Raw genomic sequence first — 16540 nt, forward strand, 5'->3', positions numbered from 1 at the left:
CGACTGGATAACTACATGCTCTTTTTAGCCAATAAAGAGGAGTCACTGGGGCTTTAAAAAGATGAACTGACTCAATGTTGTTGTTATGAGAATATGAGGATTTTTGTTTGTGTTGGACTGATATCGAGTGTTTTTCAAGAACATCTCTGATAAGGTTAAAGCTAAACGGGAAATTAAGTATCAGGCTGTTACCTGTCAAATATCAAAATATATTGAGGGGAGAATTGCTTAGAGCGTATTGTGTTGTTTAATTGAATCCATTGTTTTTAGGGATTCAAATTCTGGCAGATACGGTTAATATTTAAATGCTTATAATTATTTTTGTTGATATTACTGTGACAGACTCATCTTTGACTGATAATGGATTACTTCTTGATTGTGCCATTAAAACATTTTGTGTGAAGCTGCTTTGAAACATAACTAAAATTAAATTGAAATGAGGTGTCACAGCATTATAATGTACAGTATAAAAAAATGGATTTCTTATTTTATTAGTTTTTTTTTTTTTTTAGATTAACTTTAAAGGAATAGTTCATGCAGAAATTAAAATTAGCTGATTTACTCATCCTCAGGCCATCCAAGATGGATTTGTTTTTTCATCAGAAAAGATTTGGAGAAATTTAGCATTAAATCATGTGCTGCCTAATGGATCCTCTGCAGTGAATGAGTGCCGTCAGAATAAGAGTTCAAACAGCCGATAAAAACATTACAATAATCCACAAGTAATTCACACAACTCTAGTCCATGAATTAATGTCTTGTGAAGCAAAAAGTGCTTTATGCTGTCGCTTCTGGCCAAAATATGTAATGGTCAAATACTGATTGATATCCGATATAGTATAAACTTATCAGTATCCCTAGTTGTTTTAACATCAGATTCACTAAAAAAATAAAACAGGTATTGACAGAGACATAGTTGCAAAATCTTGGATGTTTGTGTGAAGTAATTCTTCAACTGTTTATTGAATTCTCCTCCGTGTGTGTATGTGTGTTAGTGTACACAATTCCTAGTGGAAAACATTTGGCCATCTTTTCAGAAGTTGTGTCTAATAATTACTTTTTTCTCTTCTGGCAGTTTTATTGTCGAGCATTGGCTTTTATAACTATCAGTCAGACTAACCATAACAATGGATACAGCGTAACCTAAAATGTCTTTGAAAAACAACCCTGCATACAAGAAGCACAAATACAATGAAGCACAAATATATAACTGGTCATTAAATGAGACTAGGAAATTTTGGATGCCACTGATTTGTTTTGGTTGGGTTTAGCTGAGTTAAAGGTGCTGTATGTAGGATTGCCATTGAGTGGTTGAACTAGTTATTGCAGTCCAAATTCAAAATAATGTTGAGGGTTTTATTTTCACCCGGCCCCTCCTCCTTAGACTTCACGTGCACGCAGGTTGCCAGATTGATGACACAAACAGGAACGAGTGCACTTGACGATGAATGAAATTAAATACGCTGTGTTTTCCGCCAACTGGCAACCCGGGGTGCCGAAATCGAAATTTGGTAAACTGGCAGTGGGCGGGTTTTGCAAACAAAAACCTACGTTCCAGGCCGGAATGCACATTTTCAAAGGAGAATGACTGACTGTAGCATTGTTTTTCAGATAAACAAGTATGATAACATTACATGTTTCTTGAATATCTGCAAACATATTATGGTATTTTTATGCTTTAGTAGAGTCAAAATCTTACATGCAGCACCTTTAAGGTGAATCCTCCTTCAAAGGAAGTGTGTGGCTGTGATAACTCTGAGTACGACTGGTCACACAACACCCACCGTGGAGGGATTTGTGTTGCCTTCAGGGTGTTTACCACACTGTTGCTGCTCCAGAATTGCTCTTTTGTAGACCATATCCCTCTAGTATGTTATTATAGCTGAATTCAGCTTTCGTTTGTTCATTCGTTCTCTTTCTTTCTTTCTTTTTCTTTCTTTCTTTCTTTCTTTCTTTCTTGTTTTGTATGATGGTGTTGCATTAATGATGGGGGTGATTTTTCTCTTTTTTTTTTTTATATAGCACACTGGCTGCTTCAGTGTCTGTGGAGGCAGGCATATTGATAAGGCTTGTGTGGACACTGCCAGTGTGTAGAGCTATTGATAAGAGCTCTGTGGACTCATCGCTATCGATAAGGGTGGCGTACATTTTTGGGAACCGGTCACGCAGAGCTATCGATAAGGTTGATGGGGTTATTGTAGGGGAGTTGCTGTGGCCCAACACAAGGGCAGCGTCATGAGTGTGTCAATGTATTGTGTGGGAAAATGGTAGGGTTTTAAAGATAAGACTTCTTGGTCTTTAGAGAGGAGGTGTTTGGGTTGCTCACGAGGATTATGGTTGTGAATTGTCGAGCAGAAGCCCTGAAAACAGTTTAGCTTGATGGAAAGGTGCATCAGCACTGTGTACTTTAACACTTCCCTCATGTTAAGAATGACCACATTTGGGTCAATTTCATGAAACCTGTTGAGAACGTGTATGTATTTATCTATTGTATTTAACAATAGAATCTTTAAACTATTATTTAATCTTAATATTTAAATCTTAAATATTTTTTTAATTAATTTGAATATTGTAAATGTATTCAGTAAATTCAGTATTTTTAAATATTTTATTTTATACAAAAATCATTAATTCTTAATACTGTAATGTGAAGATAAAGATAAGCATTTATAGGCTCTCGTTCTCTCTCTTCCCCCTTTCTATATTAAATGTATATATTGTATAATATAAATATTATACATTTGATATATTACATTATATATAACATAATGTTAACAGTGATTATTTTTATTTATTATTAGTCTTAATACTTATTAGTATATAGTTGTAATAATAATTAAGGGTTATACATTAGTTCTTTTTATTATTACTATTATTATTTACTATTAATAAAATTATTTTAATAGATAAGTGGCTTATTTTTTACATTTTCCAAAATTTAATTATATAAAACTTCTGTATATAATCTAATGAGAATCAACTTTGAGAGTAAAAATAATTTGCAAAAACAAGAAAAGTCACATCTGGTAATGACAATTTTTTGTAATATATGCTAAATTGTTAGGTCTAATGAGAATCAGCTTTGAGAGTAAAAATAATTTGCGGAATTTTTTAAAAAAATTTTTTTTTTTGTTAACTTGGACTTTTTCATTGAATTTACCAATTCAGAATTTATTAATATATTTATTTTTCCTCTTGAAAAGCTACCCGTTTACTGTCACCATCTGCTGAGCTACTGTATAATAAAAACAGATGGTGTAGGAATTGCATATGTAGGAATTATACCAGTGCTATTTTAGTGTAGTCTATTGGTAATAATGGCTGAATAATGGCTGCAGTAGTGATAAGATATGATCATGTGAGAGGTCAGGGTGGGCACTGATGCTGGGCTTAGATTAGAAGACATATAGTAGATAGCAGTTTTGGGCTGTGGATGTAGAACATTGGACTTTAGACTGCTGACAGAGGCCCAGCCTGTCATTAATAACACCCAAACCCAACCCACCACTGACTGATTTATAACTAATCATTTAATACTACCTTTTAGACAATTGCAGTTATATTTTCTGGCAAGTCTTGCTCAGTGCCATGTGTCTGTCCAGCATCTGTCCCATTCCACCTATATACCCTTCTCTCTCACTCCTGTTGCCCTCTCTCTCTCCCTCACGCCCTCCCCCGATCCGCGTCTTGGCTGTGGGAAAGCCATTTTATCAGCGTCTGTCTGTTGTTCTCTGGTGGGGATAGATACAGAGAAGATAGATGAGTGTTTTGACATGGAGAGTGTTAGACAAACACTCTTATCGGACCCAGCACTTTAGCCCGACCCCCAAAAGCGACACTGGTGGGGGGGCTAAAGGGGTGGGGGGTAGTTAAACAGAGCTACATTGGGACGAAGATGCTGGAACGGACTGGAGCACCACCACAGGTCGACCTCCCCAGCGAAGCTCCTTCTGAAGAAGTTACCAACTGTAGCGAGGACATTTTGAGCTTTTTCAGTAAATGTATCTAAATATGTAAAATTCTAGGTTGAGTGAACGGTTGGCTTTTGTGTCAGCTGCTCCATATCTCTGTTTGTGGAGCCTGTGTTTGTTCCTGTGTCAGGACTGCGTTTGTGACTCACCAAAGCCTTGACTCCCATCACACTGCACTTATCTCTTATAGGAAGTACAGAGGTTCTCTCTGTTTTGGTCCAGTGTCACTGCTCGGTGAGCGCCAAACTCCCCCTAGTGGTACTAGACTTGGTAGTCGATTTTGGAATTGATGCATAATAATGCTAAAGACTGAAATAGATATGGTTTTCTATGGTGTTCAGAGTGGTTTTAGCAAATTACTGTGTGGTTGCTACTTGCTATAGTAGGTTGTTGCATACTGGGTCAAAAAAGCCTCAAAGTAACTATGGTATTCTGGCTCCTAGATAAGGTCTCTTTGTGGGATTTTTTTATTAACTTTTACCATTATTATTACTTTTTTTTTCATATAACTATGTATCAGTCTAATATAGGTGACCCTGGACCACAAAACCAGTCATAAGTAGCATAGTATAGGTCAAAATTATCCATTTCTCTTATATGCCAAAAATCATTAGGATATTAAGTAAAGATCATCTTCCATGAAGATATTTTATAAATTTCCTACCGTAAATTTATCAAAACGTCATTTTTGATAAGTAATATGCATTGCTAAGAACTTAATTTTCTCAATATTTTTTGCACCCTCAGATTCCAGATTTTCAAATAGTTGTATCTCGACCAAATAGTGTCTTAACAAACCATACATCAATGGAAAGCTTATTTATTCATTTTTTTTGCACCCTCAGATTCTCTCTTTTTTTATATTTTTTTTTTTAAGTGTATGTGTTATTATTTTGTATTTTGTTTTGGAGGTGATGCCTGATTTCACTTCTAACATTGAAAACGATTGGTTTTTGGTGTTTTTTAATTTTTTTATTTATTTAGACAAAATTGTATAGACTTATCCATTTATCAGTTATCGGCCATAACATGAAAATAATTATTAGCTTATTGGCTTATCAGCTTGAATTGTAATATTGGAGCTTCCCTACTTAAATATAAACAATAGCTGTCACCTTAGCAAACACCACAGAAAAACAAACTAACACTTCTGCTCTACCTGCTTTTAATTGTTGTTCTGATGTATTTACACTCTTTCTTGCTCTTTGTGTAAACAGATGATCTTATGCTAAGCGGTAGTGCTGATGACTTCAAGGTCCTGGCCCTCAGGGACCTGTCAGGTGACACCATGTGGGGTCCGTTTTCTGGCAGCATCCAATCAGGGGAGACAACAGATGGACCTGCCAATGAGGTAAGAGGGATATTTAGGGGTCAGCGATCTATTTAGATATTTGGTTAAGAGACCTATCTCAGCTCTGTTGTGTTATAGCATTAGTTATAATATCCCTGGTAAAAAAACATGGTGTTATCATATAGGAACTGGGAATATCAATGGACACGTTACCATATACCGTAGTCTTGTGTTGTATTAGAGTTATCAGTCATATGTTGTAGATCTATCTGATCATGTGATGTCAGCTTAGGGAGAGGTTTCCTGGCTCCTGGCATGTTCTCAAACATTTTAAGAGATAACACAGGCCTGTACACACTCTTACACACAGGCAAAGTTCCTCGCTTGGCTGATTTCCATAGAAGATGGATGCATACAAAAATTGCATATGATGTCAGTTTCCGAACTGGTTTGATTCAAGTGTGTTTAGGCAGCGAAATATAAGTACTGTGTATAGTGTTAAGTAAAACCGGAATGAATTTATCATTCACCTCCTTGGCTAACCTATTAAATTAAGGATGAATGGGTGTACGTCTGCGTTGCACTGATTCAAAGTGAGGAGTAATCCGTGGGAGTATGGGTGTATGCAAATGGCAATGCATGTCTTGAGCGAGTGTCATCTTTTTCCCCCCGAACTGTGTTTGGCCGTTCCTGCATGAGATTGGCTAGACCCCCCACCACCCCACCAGACGGACGCTTCTCTTTTATCTCAGCGTGGCGCCATCCTCTTGGACAACAAACCCCAGTGATTGATTTCTACTTGATAGGCTCTCATTTCTAAGATTTCATTTATTATGAGAATTTCTAAGGCCGTGCACCAAGCGCTCCCTCCCCTCCCTGCACCTTTCCTTCACCTCCTCCTAATCTCTTTCCCTTCCTCTTTCTCTCTTTTTAAAAAAAAAAAAAAATCTCATTATCGAGGCAGGGCTTTGTTGATGATTTTCAGCTCAGAACTTTCACATTCGCATTCTATCGCATTTGCTCTCGCTCCGCTATCTCTTCGTTGAAGGAGTGTGTATCTGGTAGAGATAGTGTGTCGCATCTCACATTTCTACGGCATCTCTCGCCGTCCCTCCACATCCTCCTGAGTCTGGAGCTGCTGGGGTCACTGGGCGTCAGGGTCCGTCCTGTCATGCAGTGCTTGTGTATTTCTCAGTCTCTCTGTTGTAGAGTTTCATCTGAGACACAAAATGTGTTGGGTTAAAGCAAAGTGGGCTGTTTGTAAACACTGACGTCGAGTATGATATTGTATTCTTTCCAAATACACTTTCATACCCAGTTGTATTTATTTTGGTCATACTGTGTGTGTGTGTGTGTGTGTGTGTGTGTGTGTGTGAGGAGTTTGTAACATTTAAGATGTTAAGAGAGAAGCTGAATGTTTCATCCATGAAAAACAGATCCTTTTGTATTGATTATCACTTTCAGCTGGCTGTTTTATGTAAATCTTATTATTTGCATCTTTACTGAAACCACCATAACATCTTTTATCTATTTGAATTTGTCTTTGATAACCCAAAGACTGTATAAGATTATGTGAACTGTCATTTCACTGTTTCCAGGAAGGTTTTTTTTTTCCTTTTGTTTTTTTGGATTAATGATTCTTTCTAGAACAGTTCCATTATCACTGTCACAAAGGTTTTAGCTCCAAAATCTGATTGGATGAGCCACGTTTGAAGCTGTTTTCACCTGTTTTTATTAATAGACATCTAAAAAACATTTAATGAACAAAAAGCTAATTTGGTTTGGTAAGATAAGTTTCATTTGAATATTTTATGGTATTTTTTTTATTGTAGAAATAATGAGGATGTTTTGTTTTTTTGGGGGATTATTTTATATTATTTCATCTTCTAACATCCATGAAAATCTCAAACCAGTTGAAAGTAATTGCAAGAATGATTAGGAAAAGTGAATTTAACTCTAGCTGTTTGTTATAGACATTTTAAGTGTGACTAAACTGTCCAAAAGTATTCACGCATTTTTACTAAATATAATTTAGTTTATGATTGTTATTATTATGTAATTTTGTAATATTATGCCTATTGTATTGTGTAAATATATATTGTACACTTTCAAGTTTAGGGTTGGAAAAATCTTTAATCAAAAATACAGTAAAACAGTATTATTATGCAAATATTACTCCAGTCTTCAGTGTCACATGATCAATCAGAAATCATTCCAATATGCTGATTTGGTGCTCAAGAAACAATTCTTAGCATTTTTAACACTGAGAACAGTTGAGCTTCTTAATGGTTTTGAGGAAACATTTTTTTTCCAGGATTGTTTGATGAATAGAAAATTCAAAAGAGCAGCATTTATTTGCATACATGAACAGTATATATTAAAAGTTTTTACTCTCACCCTGTTGAATAAAAGTTATATTTATTTCTTAAATATATAAATTTAATGACCCCACCTTTTGAACACAGAATATTATTAGGGCTGGGCAAGTTAACGTGTTATTGCGTTTTATTTCTTAAATATATAAATTTAATGATATTTTATTTTGTGTTAATGATGTTTTTTATTATTATGAAAGTCTGTTGCTCACTGGCTCTGAATACACAGACAAACCATGGGTCACAGGAGGGGTGGGATGTTGATCAGTACTGGCTTGGGATGACCGTCATCACACGTCTCAACCAATGAGAGCATTTGGGGTGGGCCTAAGACTTCAACAGCGCTCACATGAACACACTTGATAAAATTATTTAGGCTAAGCATCAGCATTCACAAACCACTCTCCACTGTTATTTTTAACAGAAAAGAATGCAACGTGCTTGTAATCACAACTTCATAAGTGATGGCATGTGAAGACAACAGAGAAGCGCTCTTGCTCAGCACAAGTGGAGTGCATCGTTTAACTTTGTGGTTTATTATTTTGAGTTATTTTGGATGCGGTAACACATGGCCCTCTCACAATGTATTGCTTTACCGATCAATCACTTTTGCGGCTCAGAAATGTTCACGCAATCATGCTGCAAGTATCGGTTAGCGTTCGCACTACATGCGTTTTCAATTTTTTTTATAACAAACTATAAAATATTTTCCATAAAAACGTTAATGCCCTGGCAGTGGCAAATGGTTTTATATTGAATTTGATTACATTAATGTTATAGCCTAAATTGAGATTTACAAGTATATTTTATATTTTAACTGCTACTATGTAAAATGAATACTGCTGTTTGCAAACCAAATGTTATTGCACTTTTGTTCATATAGCAGTACTTTTAAATGGAAAAAGTGCACAATACATTACTTTTGAATTCATTACTGAATTTTGTGCAGAAAATCATGTGATTAATCGTGTTTAATAATTTCAATGGTTGCCCAGCACTAAATATTATGTTTAATATATAATAATATTTTGCATGTTTCTATCCTTATCCATCTGTATTCATTGTACTGTAAACATTTAAGGACTTGCCATTGATGCCATGATTAGCCTAGTTTTGATGTTGACACGAGCAGAACTGTCATGTCAGACTTTTGGTGTTCAAAAAAACATTCGCTAGTTATGAGTGCAGAACAACTCCCACTTCCAGACTCCCACTTCCACGTCGCCATTGTTCTTTCCACTTCGCATCTCCTGTTATTTCGTGGAACATCGCCCGAAGGCACGATGGAAGCGGGTGGGGAGTTCAAAGCGTTATCATGCACCGAGCGCCTTTTCATCATGTTTTAGAAACAAGCGTCCCAACTAATCCCCCAATAATCTCTCCAGGAGAACTGCTCCGATAAGCCCCGCCACCCACTGCTCTCCAGCCCACTTTTTTGGGGCCCCGCTCCCCCCCACCCCCCTTGCCACCCCACAAAGGACACGTGAAGGTGAGTGCTCTTCATCTTCTCTCTTTTTTCCTCTCTCACTCAACCTTCTTTTTCACACCAACAGGGTTTGTTTACCCTCATCCCAATCTCTGGTTTATCTACATCTGTCAGTAGAGTGATCTCAGAGAGTCACCCCTCGCTACACATGCTTTTCCCTGAAAGAATGCATGAATACCCTTAATTATTGCCCCTCTCAATTATCTACATAATGATAAAAGGGGAAGCAAGTCAGGCTTCAAATGGGAGTCCAATTGAGAGCATCACACATTGGCACCTGTGGACCTCTCGGAGGACCTTTCCCTGCTCTCCACCCGTAGAAGTGTAGAAATGTAGAGGACTAGGTTGGAACATCAGAAGATGCTGATTAAAAAATGTGCAAAAAAAATAAGATTTTAACAAAACATGGATGAAGTGTAAAGAGACGCAGGGGCAAGTAATTTTTTTTTTAAGTGTTTATCTTTTGTCTTGTGTCCTTTTCATTAAAAATGTCTAAATATTCATTATGTGATTAATAACTATTTAATTAATTATTAACAATTAATCAAAGAATATTTTGTAAGAGTTTTTTAATTAATTAAAATTTTAATTACATTTAAATAAATTACATTTTTATTACCTTAATGGCAAATAGGCATATACCTCCCTTTATTGTATTAAATTAATTCAATATATACAGTATATTCTATTAAAACAACAAATCACACACGAGTTTGGGATTGGTAAGATTTTTAAATGTTCTTGAAAAAAGTCTCTTATGCAGACTGAATTTATTTGATCAAAAATCAGTTATACTGTAAAATATTATTACAATTTAAACAGTTTTCTATTTTAATATATTTAAAAAGTTAATTTCTTCCTGTGATGGTAAAACTGAATTTTAGTAGCTGTTGCTTCAGTTTTCAGTGTCACATGATCCTTCAGAAATCATTCTAGTAAGATTTAGTGCTCAAGAATAATCTTATTATCAATGTTGAAAACAGTTTTGCTGCTTAATATTTGTCTATTTAATATTTAATAATATTTCATATTTTTCTAGATTTTTTTGTTAAATAGAAAGTTCAAAATAACTCCATTTATTTGAATAGAAATATTTTGTAGCGATGTAAAAGTTTTTACTGTCATTTTTGATCAATATAAAGCATCCTTGCTTTTTTTTTTTTGAGAAGCAGCAACACACATCACTTGAGAGATTAACGTTTGATCGTCATGTACTTGGATTTGCATGCTTTACGGTGGAGAAAACGACAGAGAGAGATATGATGGGTGGGGAGTGGAGAGGAAACCTTCCACTATCTCCAAACCCAATCACTGGCAGATCAGGAGCCTGCTTTCCAAGAGTTCCTCATTTTCAAATCTCTTATCACACCTTTTTAAGTATCACAGTTTCCCATTTTTACATGTCATTTGCATGCTGCTCATAACACCTGGATGCTGTTTTCTTTGGAGGGATGTGTATGTGGAGATGCAATTTGCTTTAGGTTCATACATGTACATAAGTGCATTCGTTTGGATGTGTGTGAACGAGGCCTGAAAAAAAGGGTAGTGTGTGAGAGATGGATGAAAATGGAGAGAAGGATATGTGTGTGAGAGAGGCGGATGAGAGAAGGTTTCTGATTGTTATCGCCCTTCCTTTTCTTCTCTGTATTTTTGGAGGATTCACACACTGACCTCTTTGTTTAGGACAGTATGAACCCCTTTTATACCCCCCTCCTTTTTTGGGAAAGAAACTATTTCCTGTGGAAAGGAGATAGAGAGAGGGGTAGACAGAGGGATATGATTGGGAGAAGGAGAAAGCAAGGGGGATGGAAAAGTGAGAAAGGGATGTGTGGAGAGATATGGAGAGGAACAGATAGCGAGAAAGTGATGGAGACAAAGAGTGTGGTGGAGCATAAAAGAGGGATATGGACAGATGAGGAGAGGGATAAAGGTGGAGATAGTGGAGAAACAGGAACAGAAGAAGATAACGCTGAAGTAAAAAGCAGAAAAATGAGAAAGAAAGGGAGAGAGGACACTGTTTCTGAAGAAACATACTGTACAGTGGGTGCAGTGTTAGTTTCGTTTTAGTCATAGTTCTCCTTATGACAAATGTAGGGATGTAACGATTCACTCAACTCATGATTTGATTCAATTCGCAATTTTGATTTCATGATTCAATTCACAATTTATTTATTTATTTTTTTAAACAAAATGATATTTAAGACAAATTTATTTGATATTTAAGACAAATATGAATTAAATGTGTCCTTTTAATTTTGCTTGGACAAAATTCTGTACATTTCTTTGTGAAATTGAAATGTAACTATAATAATATACTAATATAGCACTTACATATTATTGCTCTTTTGTTGGTTTTGATTGCTTCTATTGTCCTCATTTGTAAGTCACTTTGGATAAAAGCATCTGCTAAATGACAAAATTTAAATAGAATGTAAATGTAAATAACTAAACTAAATTGAAATTTTAAAACAAGCCTCAAATCAATTGCTTTGTCTGTGCTCTTTCCATTTAAAAGGGAGGCATCCACTGCATTTTAATCATGATCCAAACAAAGATGCTGCATACATGCAACATGAGCAGTTTTTAATCTAAATTAGATTGTATAATTTCAAAATTTTGAAGCAAAAACAGAATGGTTTGACTATGGTTGTATCTGCATGACACAGCAGACGAGCTGAATGAGACGCAGATTCACTCTCTGCCAGCAGGTGGCGCTTAAAGCATTTCCTTGGTTTCTGCTGTAAACAAGGCAGCGCTGCACTTATGAACTTTAATATGCATATTACAGAGGCAAGATGAAAAGAAAAAATACCATCTAAACTTCTCTAAAAACAGTAAGTTCCCCTCAGACATGCATTCATATAAACTCCTACCCCTAAATGAATCACGATTTGTTTAGCATCTCAACCAATTTGAATCGTCACATATTTGAATCAATTTTCAACTGGCTCGCGGTTAATCATTACATCCTTAGACAAACGTATGTTAAATTAAGTCAATATTGTACTCTGATTGAAGCATTGTGTAATTTTAATCCACAGAATAACATTTTAGTTCCATCAGGGCTGTCTTATAATGTGAAATATGGGAATAACTCAGTGAGCCAGCAACAATTCCAGCAGAATTCACGAAGGATCCAGTGTAATGAATTCAATGTAATTTATGTCAGAATAGGGGCCAAGATTTCCTGATTACGGTCCTGTTGATTATGTGCAAAATGACAAAACCATATCAGACTGTCACAGACCAAATTCTTTGTCATGTGCTAAAGACTTTTTAATTTTCTGTTTTAGAGCCTGTTTAGGATGTTACACTACATACAGTGAATTGTAATTGCACATTCTGACTAGCATGTAACGTAGTTTAAGTTCATTGTGTGCACAAATGTAACGTGTAATAGTAAGTTAATATTGTGGATATCACTTATTCTCATACATACACTACCACTCAGATTTTTATTTTTTTTACTTACTGCTTTTATTCCACAAGGATGCATCAAAGTGATCAAAAGTGACAGTACATTAACAAGTTAGAGTTCGAGTTGAAATAAATGCAGTTTACATTTTAAAATGTTAAAATAAAAAACAGGAAAAAAGGAAGAAAACTTTTAAACTCTGTTTTAAAACTATGTTTAAATTAGCTAGTCAGCCTACTAGCAAAACAGTTCTGAAAATTAATCAAACCAAAAAAAAAAAAAAAAAATGGTTACTATAGTTAAACCATTGTAACCACAGATTAACTGTGGTTTTGCTACATTAACCATAGTTTAATCATGGTATTTGTAGTAAAACTGTGGTTATACAAATTGTAATCAATACCCCCAAAAAACATGGTTCATGGTTACTACACTTTTACTACAATACAATTATGGTTAATTTTAGTAAGGACTGGTATTTAGCTTTTTCAGTTAGAGCAGATAAATCCCCAGTATTTTTTTTTCTTGGTCATATTTTTTCAAATTAAAGCTGTGTTTCATCTTTTCAATCTCATATTCATGATTGCAAAATCAACAAACATTTTTCTTCAGTAATTCCACTGAATTGAGACCGTTAACACTGAGTGGGCACCTGTTAACAAAGGCTATTTTATGATACACCAGAGCTTTTTTTTTTTTCGCTTCTTGCAAGTGTTGCATCACAGACAACTGCAGGATTACACATTGTGAGACGCATACTGTCATATCTTTAGCAAACACCTTTTAAAACCTTGTTCCACGGTATCATAATGAGCATCGGTTTTAGTGTGTTTGCACACTGTTTAATGCGTTAAACATTCACATGTGAAGCATATGGAGTGTGTGTTCCAGAGACGCATAAATGATTTCTAAGAATGTCAGAAAGACCGGTCTCTCCTTTGACTGCCGGCAGATGAGTTCAGTCAATTTGATGGGTTTTAATTGGCTCCGTAAACCTGGATGGATTTGACTCAAGGGGTCATACTGTAGGGTCACTGAGAGATACGGTCCTGTTTCTCTCTTTAAAAGGAGACGGTAAAAGATTTTTTTCCCCGCTGAAAGGAGACGTGCAAAATGAGAAACGAAAATCGTCCAAGATTCATTTGCATTCAACTTTTATCAGAACGAGAGGAGGGTGTTTTTAAGAATGATAACACTGCGAGCTGCACACACCAGGTTTGACTGTTGGAGTGTGTTTAACGTGTTGTGGTTTGATGCTGGTACACAAGTGTGTGTGGAAAGGTGCATCTACCTCTTTTCCTGATGCTGTGCATGTGTAAGGAGGAGGGAGGGAGGGGGCTGGTTAATATCAGACCAAATAATTAGATTCGCTATCAGGGCGGTGGCAGCAGTGCGGGGATCAGGCAGATTAAAGCACGGTCGTCGTCATTAATATTCATGAGGGAGCAGGGCTCGGACGAGGGGGCTTAGACTGTTCCTCAAAGCTCCATACTCGGTGGGGCTTAAAGCGCCGCTCTCAAAGTACCCTAGTTCCTTGTGTGTCAGGGGGTGGGGGGTATATTCACCAACATCAGGGTTACACTCTAAAACATTTGGCGCTCTTCTTTTAGGATAGTCTTCTGTGTAGTTTTCAAACTGTCTTTTAGCCACCTGCACAGAGGTGGAATGATGACTTGTTACCTGCATTTTCAGGCTTGTTACAACAAGAATACATTTTTTTTTTTAACTGTCAGTCATTTGGCATCTTGACACTTGCTTTCAACTCAAGCATGATTTACAAGTAGTAATATATGATGTTCAGATACATTTAAGCAGGGTCCAAAATTGATGCTCACAAAGTGTCATATTGTTCTTCATTTAGGTGGTAACTTTGTCTATTTGTCAATTTTTTGCATTAAGCCACACTATTTATTTATTTAAATACTGAAAAATGCAGTGAGATTGTCCCAATTTACCTACCTTTGGCCAGTGCGCTGCAAAAAAATTTTTAATGAGTTTTTAATTAGTCTGTTTTCCAGTTCAATGTCTTAAATGCATGAAACAAGATACAGAATGCACTTAATATTTTATTCAGTGTTGATTTTTTTCAAGTAAATTTACCTTGTTTCAAGGATTTTAGATGGTTTAACTGTTGAATTAAACAAAAATATTTTTGAATGGAATTGTTTGCAGTGCAGAGCCAAAATAAAATTTTGGATCATAAATTTATATTGTTTTCTTTGTTGTTCTTCAGTAAAAAGTGCTTCATGTTGTCAAAAAAAATCCTGGAATAGACAGAAGCCACCAAGAGGTCTAGAGCAAATCCATGATATTGCACAAGACTGCATGGGTCTGGATTGTACACAAGGAATGTACAGTTTTTTCACATGTGTCACAATATGGAGTTCTGAAGCAGAAATGTTTGCTTTCCAAAATAAACTTCTGATGATGAAATTTCCACTGATGTAAAGGCCGTTAGAAGATATGCAAGTCATAACAAATGTTACATTTTGTAGTCTGGAATCACTTGTGCCATCGTCAAATTATCATTCTTACAATTTTTTAAATGTTATCATTGGAAAAAACATTATATTAAAGATTTGGAAGAAAATCCTATGCTGTGATGTTGCCAAAACTTTGGGCCTCATGAAATATTGGCCTTTTTCTGCTAGACCTTGTGGTCCTTTTTGCCCAAGTGATGTATCTAGTCACCTGGCCACTTAAAGATGTCTTTCATTCAGAGAGATTAAAATAAAGACCCGCTCTGATCGTCTCAATTGTTTTGAACCGGTTCTTGTTCGCTATTGATAGTGGGTCATAACCATTTACATCTTCACTTACTCCTCGTGTGCATCTGCACATGCAGATCTGTCTGTGTGTCAATATGTGTGTGTTTAATTAGAGAGCGCGTTTGTCTGGAAGTGTTTTGTCAAAGGCAAGGGCTGACCAGGCTGCCCTCTCCTTTTGTGAAGCTTAAAGTCGAGTCGTGTTAAATGAGTCTGAAACAAATTAGCAGAAGCACGCAGCACTTATGCCACAGACGGCTCCAGCATTGGGTTTCAAATTAAAACAAAAGGAGCCCTATCTCCTTATCAGCACTGGTTCCCCATGAAATACAATACGGACTGTATCTTCAGGCAAGAACAGACAGAATTAGAAAGAAACCCTTCAGCTGTCCTCCTCTGCGGCCCGTCTCTTCCCCTCATCCTCTCGACTGGTGGCTTTTTATCCTCCTTTACACAGTTGAACTAATGTCTTTTCGTGTTCTCCTGTCTTTAGAGTTGATTTGGTAGCATGACAGGGATACAAGGACTAGTCTCCCCAAGGGCAAGTCTTTAACTTTGTATAGTCGAGTGAATGAATGAGTGGGAAGCTTTTCTTAAATATGAGGCTGTTTTTGAACTGGCCCTGCAGAAATGCTGCCACCTAGTGGAATGGATCAGTCAATCAATTTTGTGAGTGTGAGCCAAAAAAAATCAACCTTTTAATTTATATACAAACTGTTATCAGCTCCATACAACTCCTTTATTGTGGTTGGATTGGAACAGAGTTTGTCGTCATTCTGCAGTTCACTGTGAGAGAATTTCTGTTAAATCTAATGTTGAATCGGGTGTGTTTCCCATTAAACCTTTAAACGTATACTTCAGCTAAACAATGAAACATTTGTGTGGAAAAGTCCAGGTGTGTTTATCCGGATATTTGCCAGCTTGCCTTTGCATACTTTGGTAAGTTTACTGAAAATGTTCAGTTGAAATGGATCTGCTATACCCACATGATATCCACTTTCAAACCTCCAGGTTTTCTTGGGGGTTTTCTGTTTTTTTTTTTTTTTTTTTTTTCCGTCCTTCTACCCAGTCCCCTATACTAGGATGTCTTTGTCCTTTTTTACCCTTTTAATGTCTGTGGTTAGAAGCAAAATTATTAAAAAAACGATTTATTGGTCAGGAAGTCTGTTTATATGATATTAAAAGTTAAAAGAGGCATGCTTCATGCTGAATTTTAATGGCACATTATAAGGAAGAAG

General features: G+C 36.1%; 1 protein-coding gene across 1 annotated transcript in view; it reads left to right on the forward strand.

Annotated features, from left to right (window-relative positions):
• The window catches only part of LOC109056170 (zinc finger protein ZFPM1-like), a 77973-nt gene that overhangs the window by 49293 nt on the left and 12140 nt on the right, over positions 1-16540 (forward strand). Inside the window, exon 4 of the mRNA XM_042744179.1 lies at positions 5188-5321. Within this exon, the coding sequence (XP_042600113.1) occupies positions 5188-5321 (134 nt within the window). The remainder of the gene's footprint in view (positions 1-5187; positions 5322-16540) is intronic.

This window comes from Cyprinus carpio, chromosome B18, assembly GCF_018340385.1.
Source record: "Cyprinus carpio isolate SPL01 chromosome B18, ASM1834038v1, whole genome shotgun sequence".
In the NCBI taxonomy this organism is placed as follows: domain Eukaryota; kingdom Metazoa; phylum Chordata; class Actinopteri; order Cypriniformes; family Cyprinidae; genus Cyprinus; species Cyprinus carpio.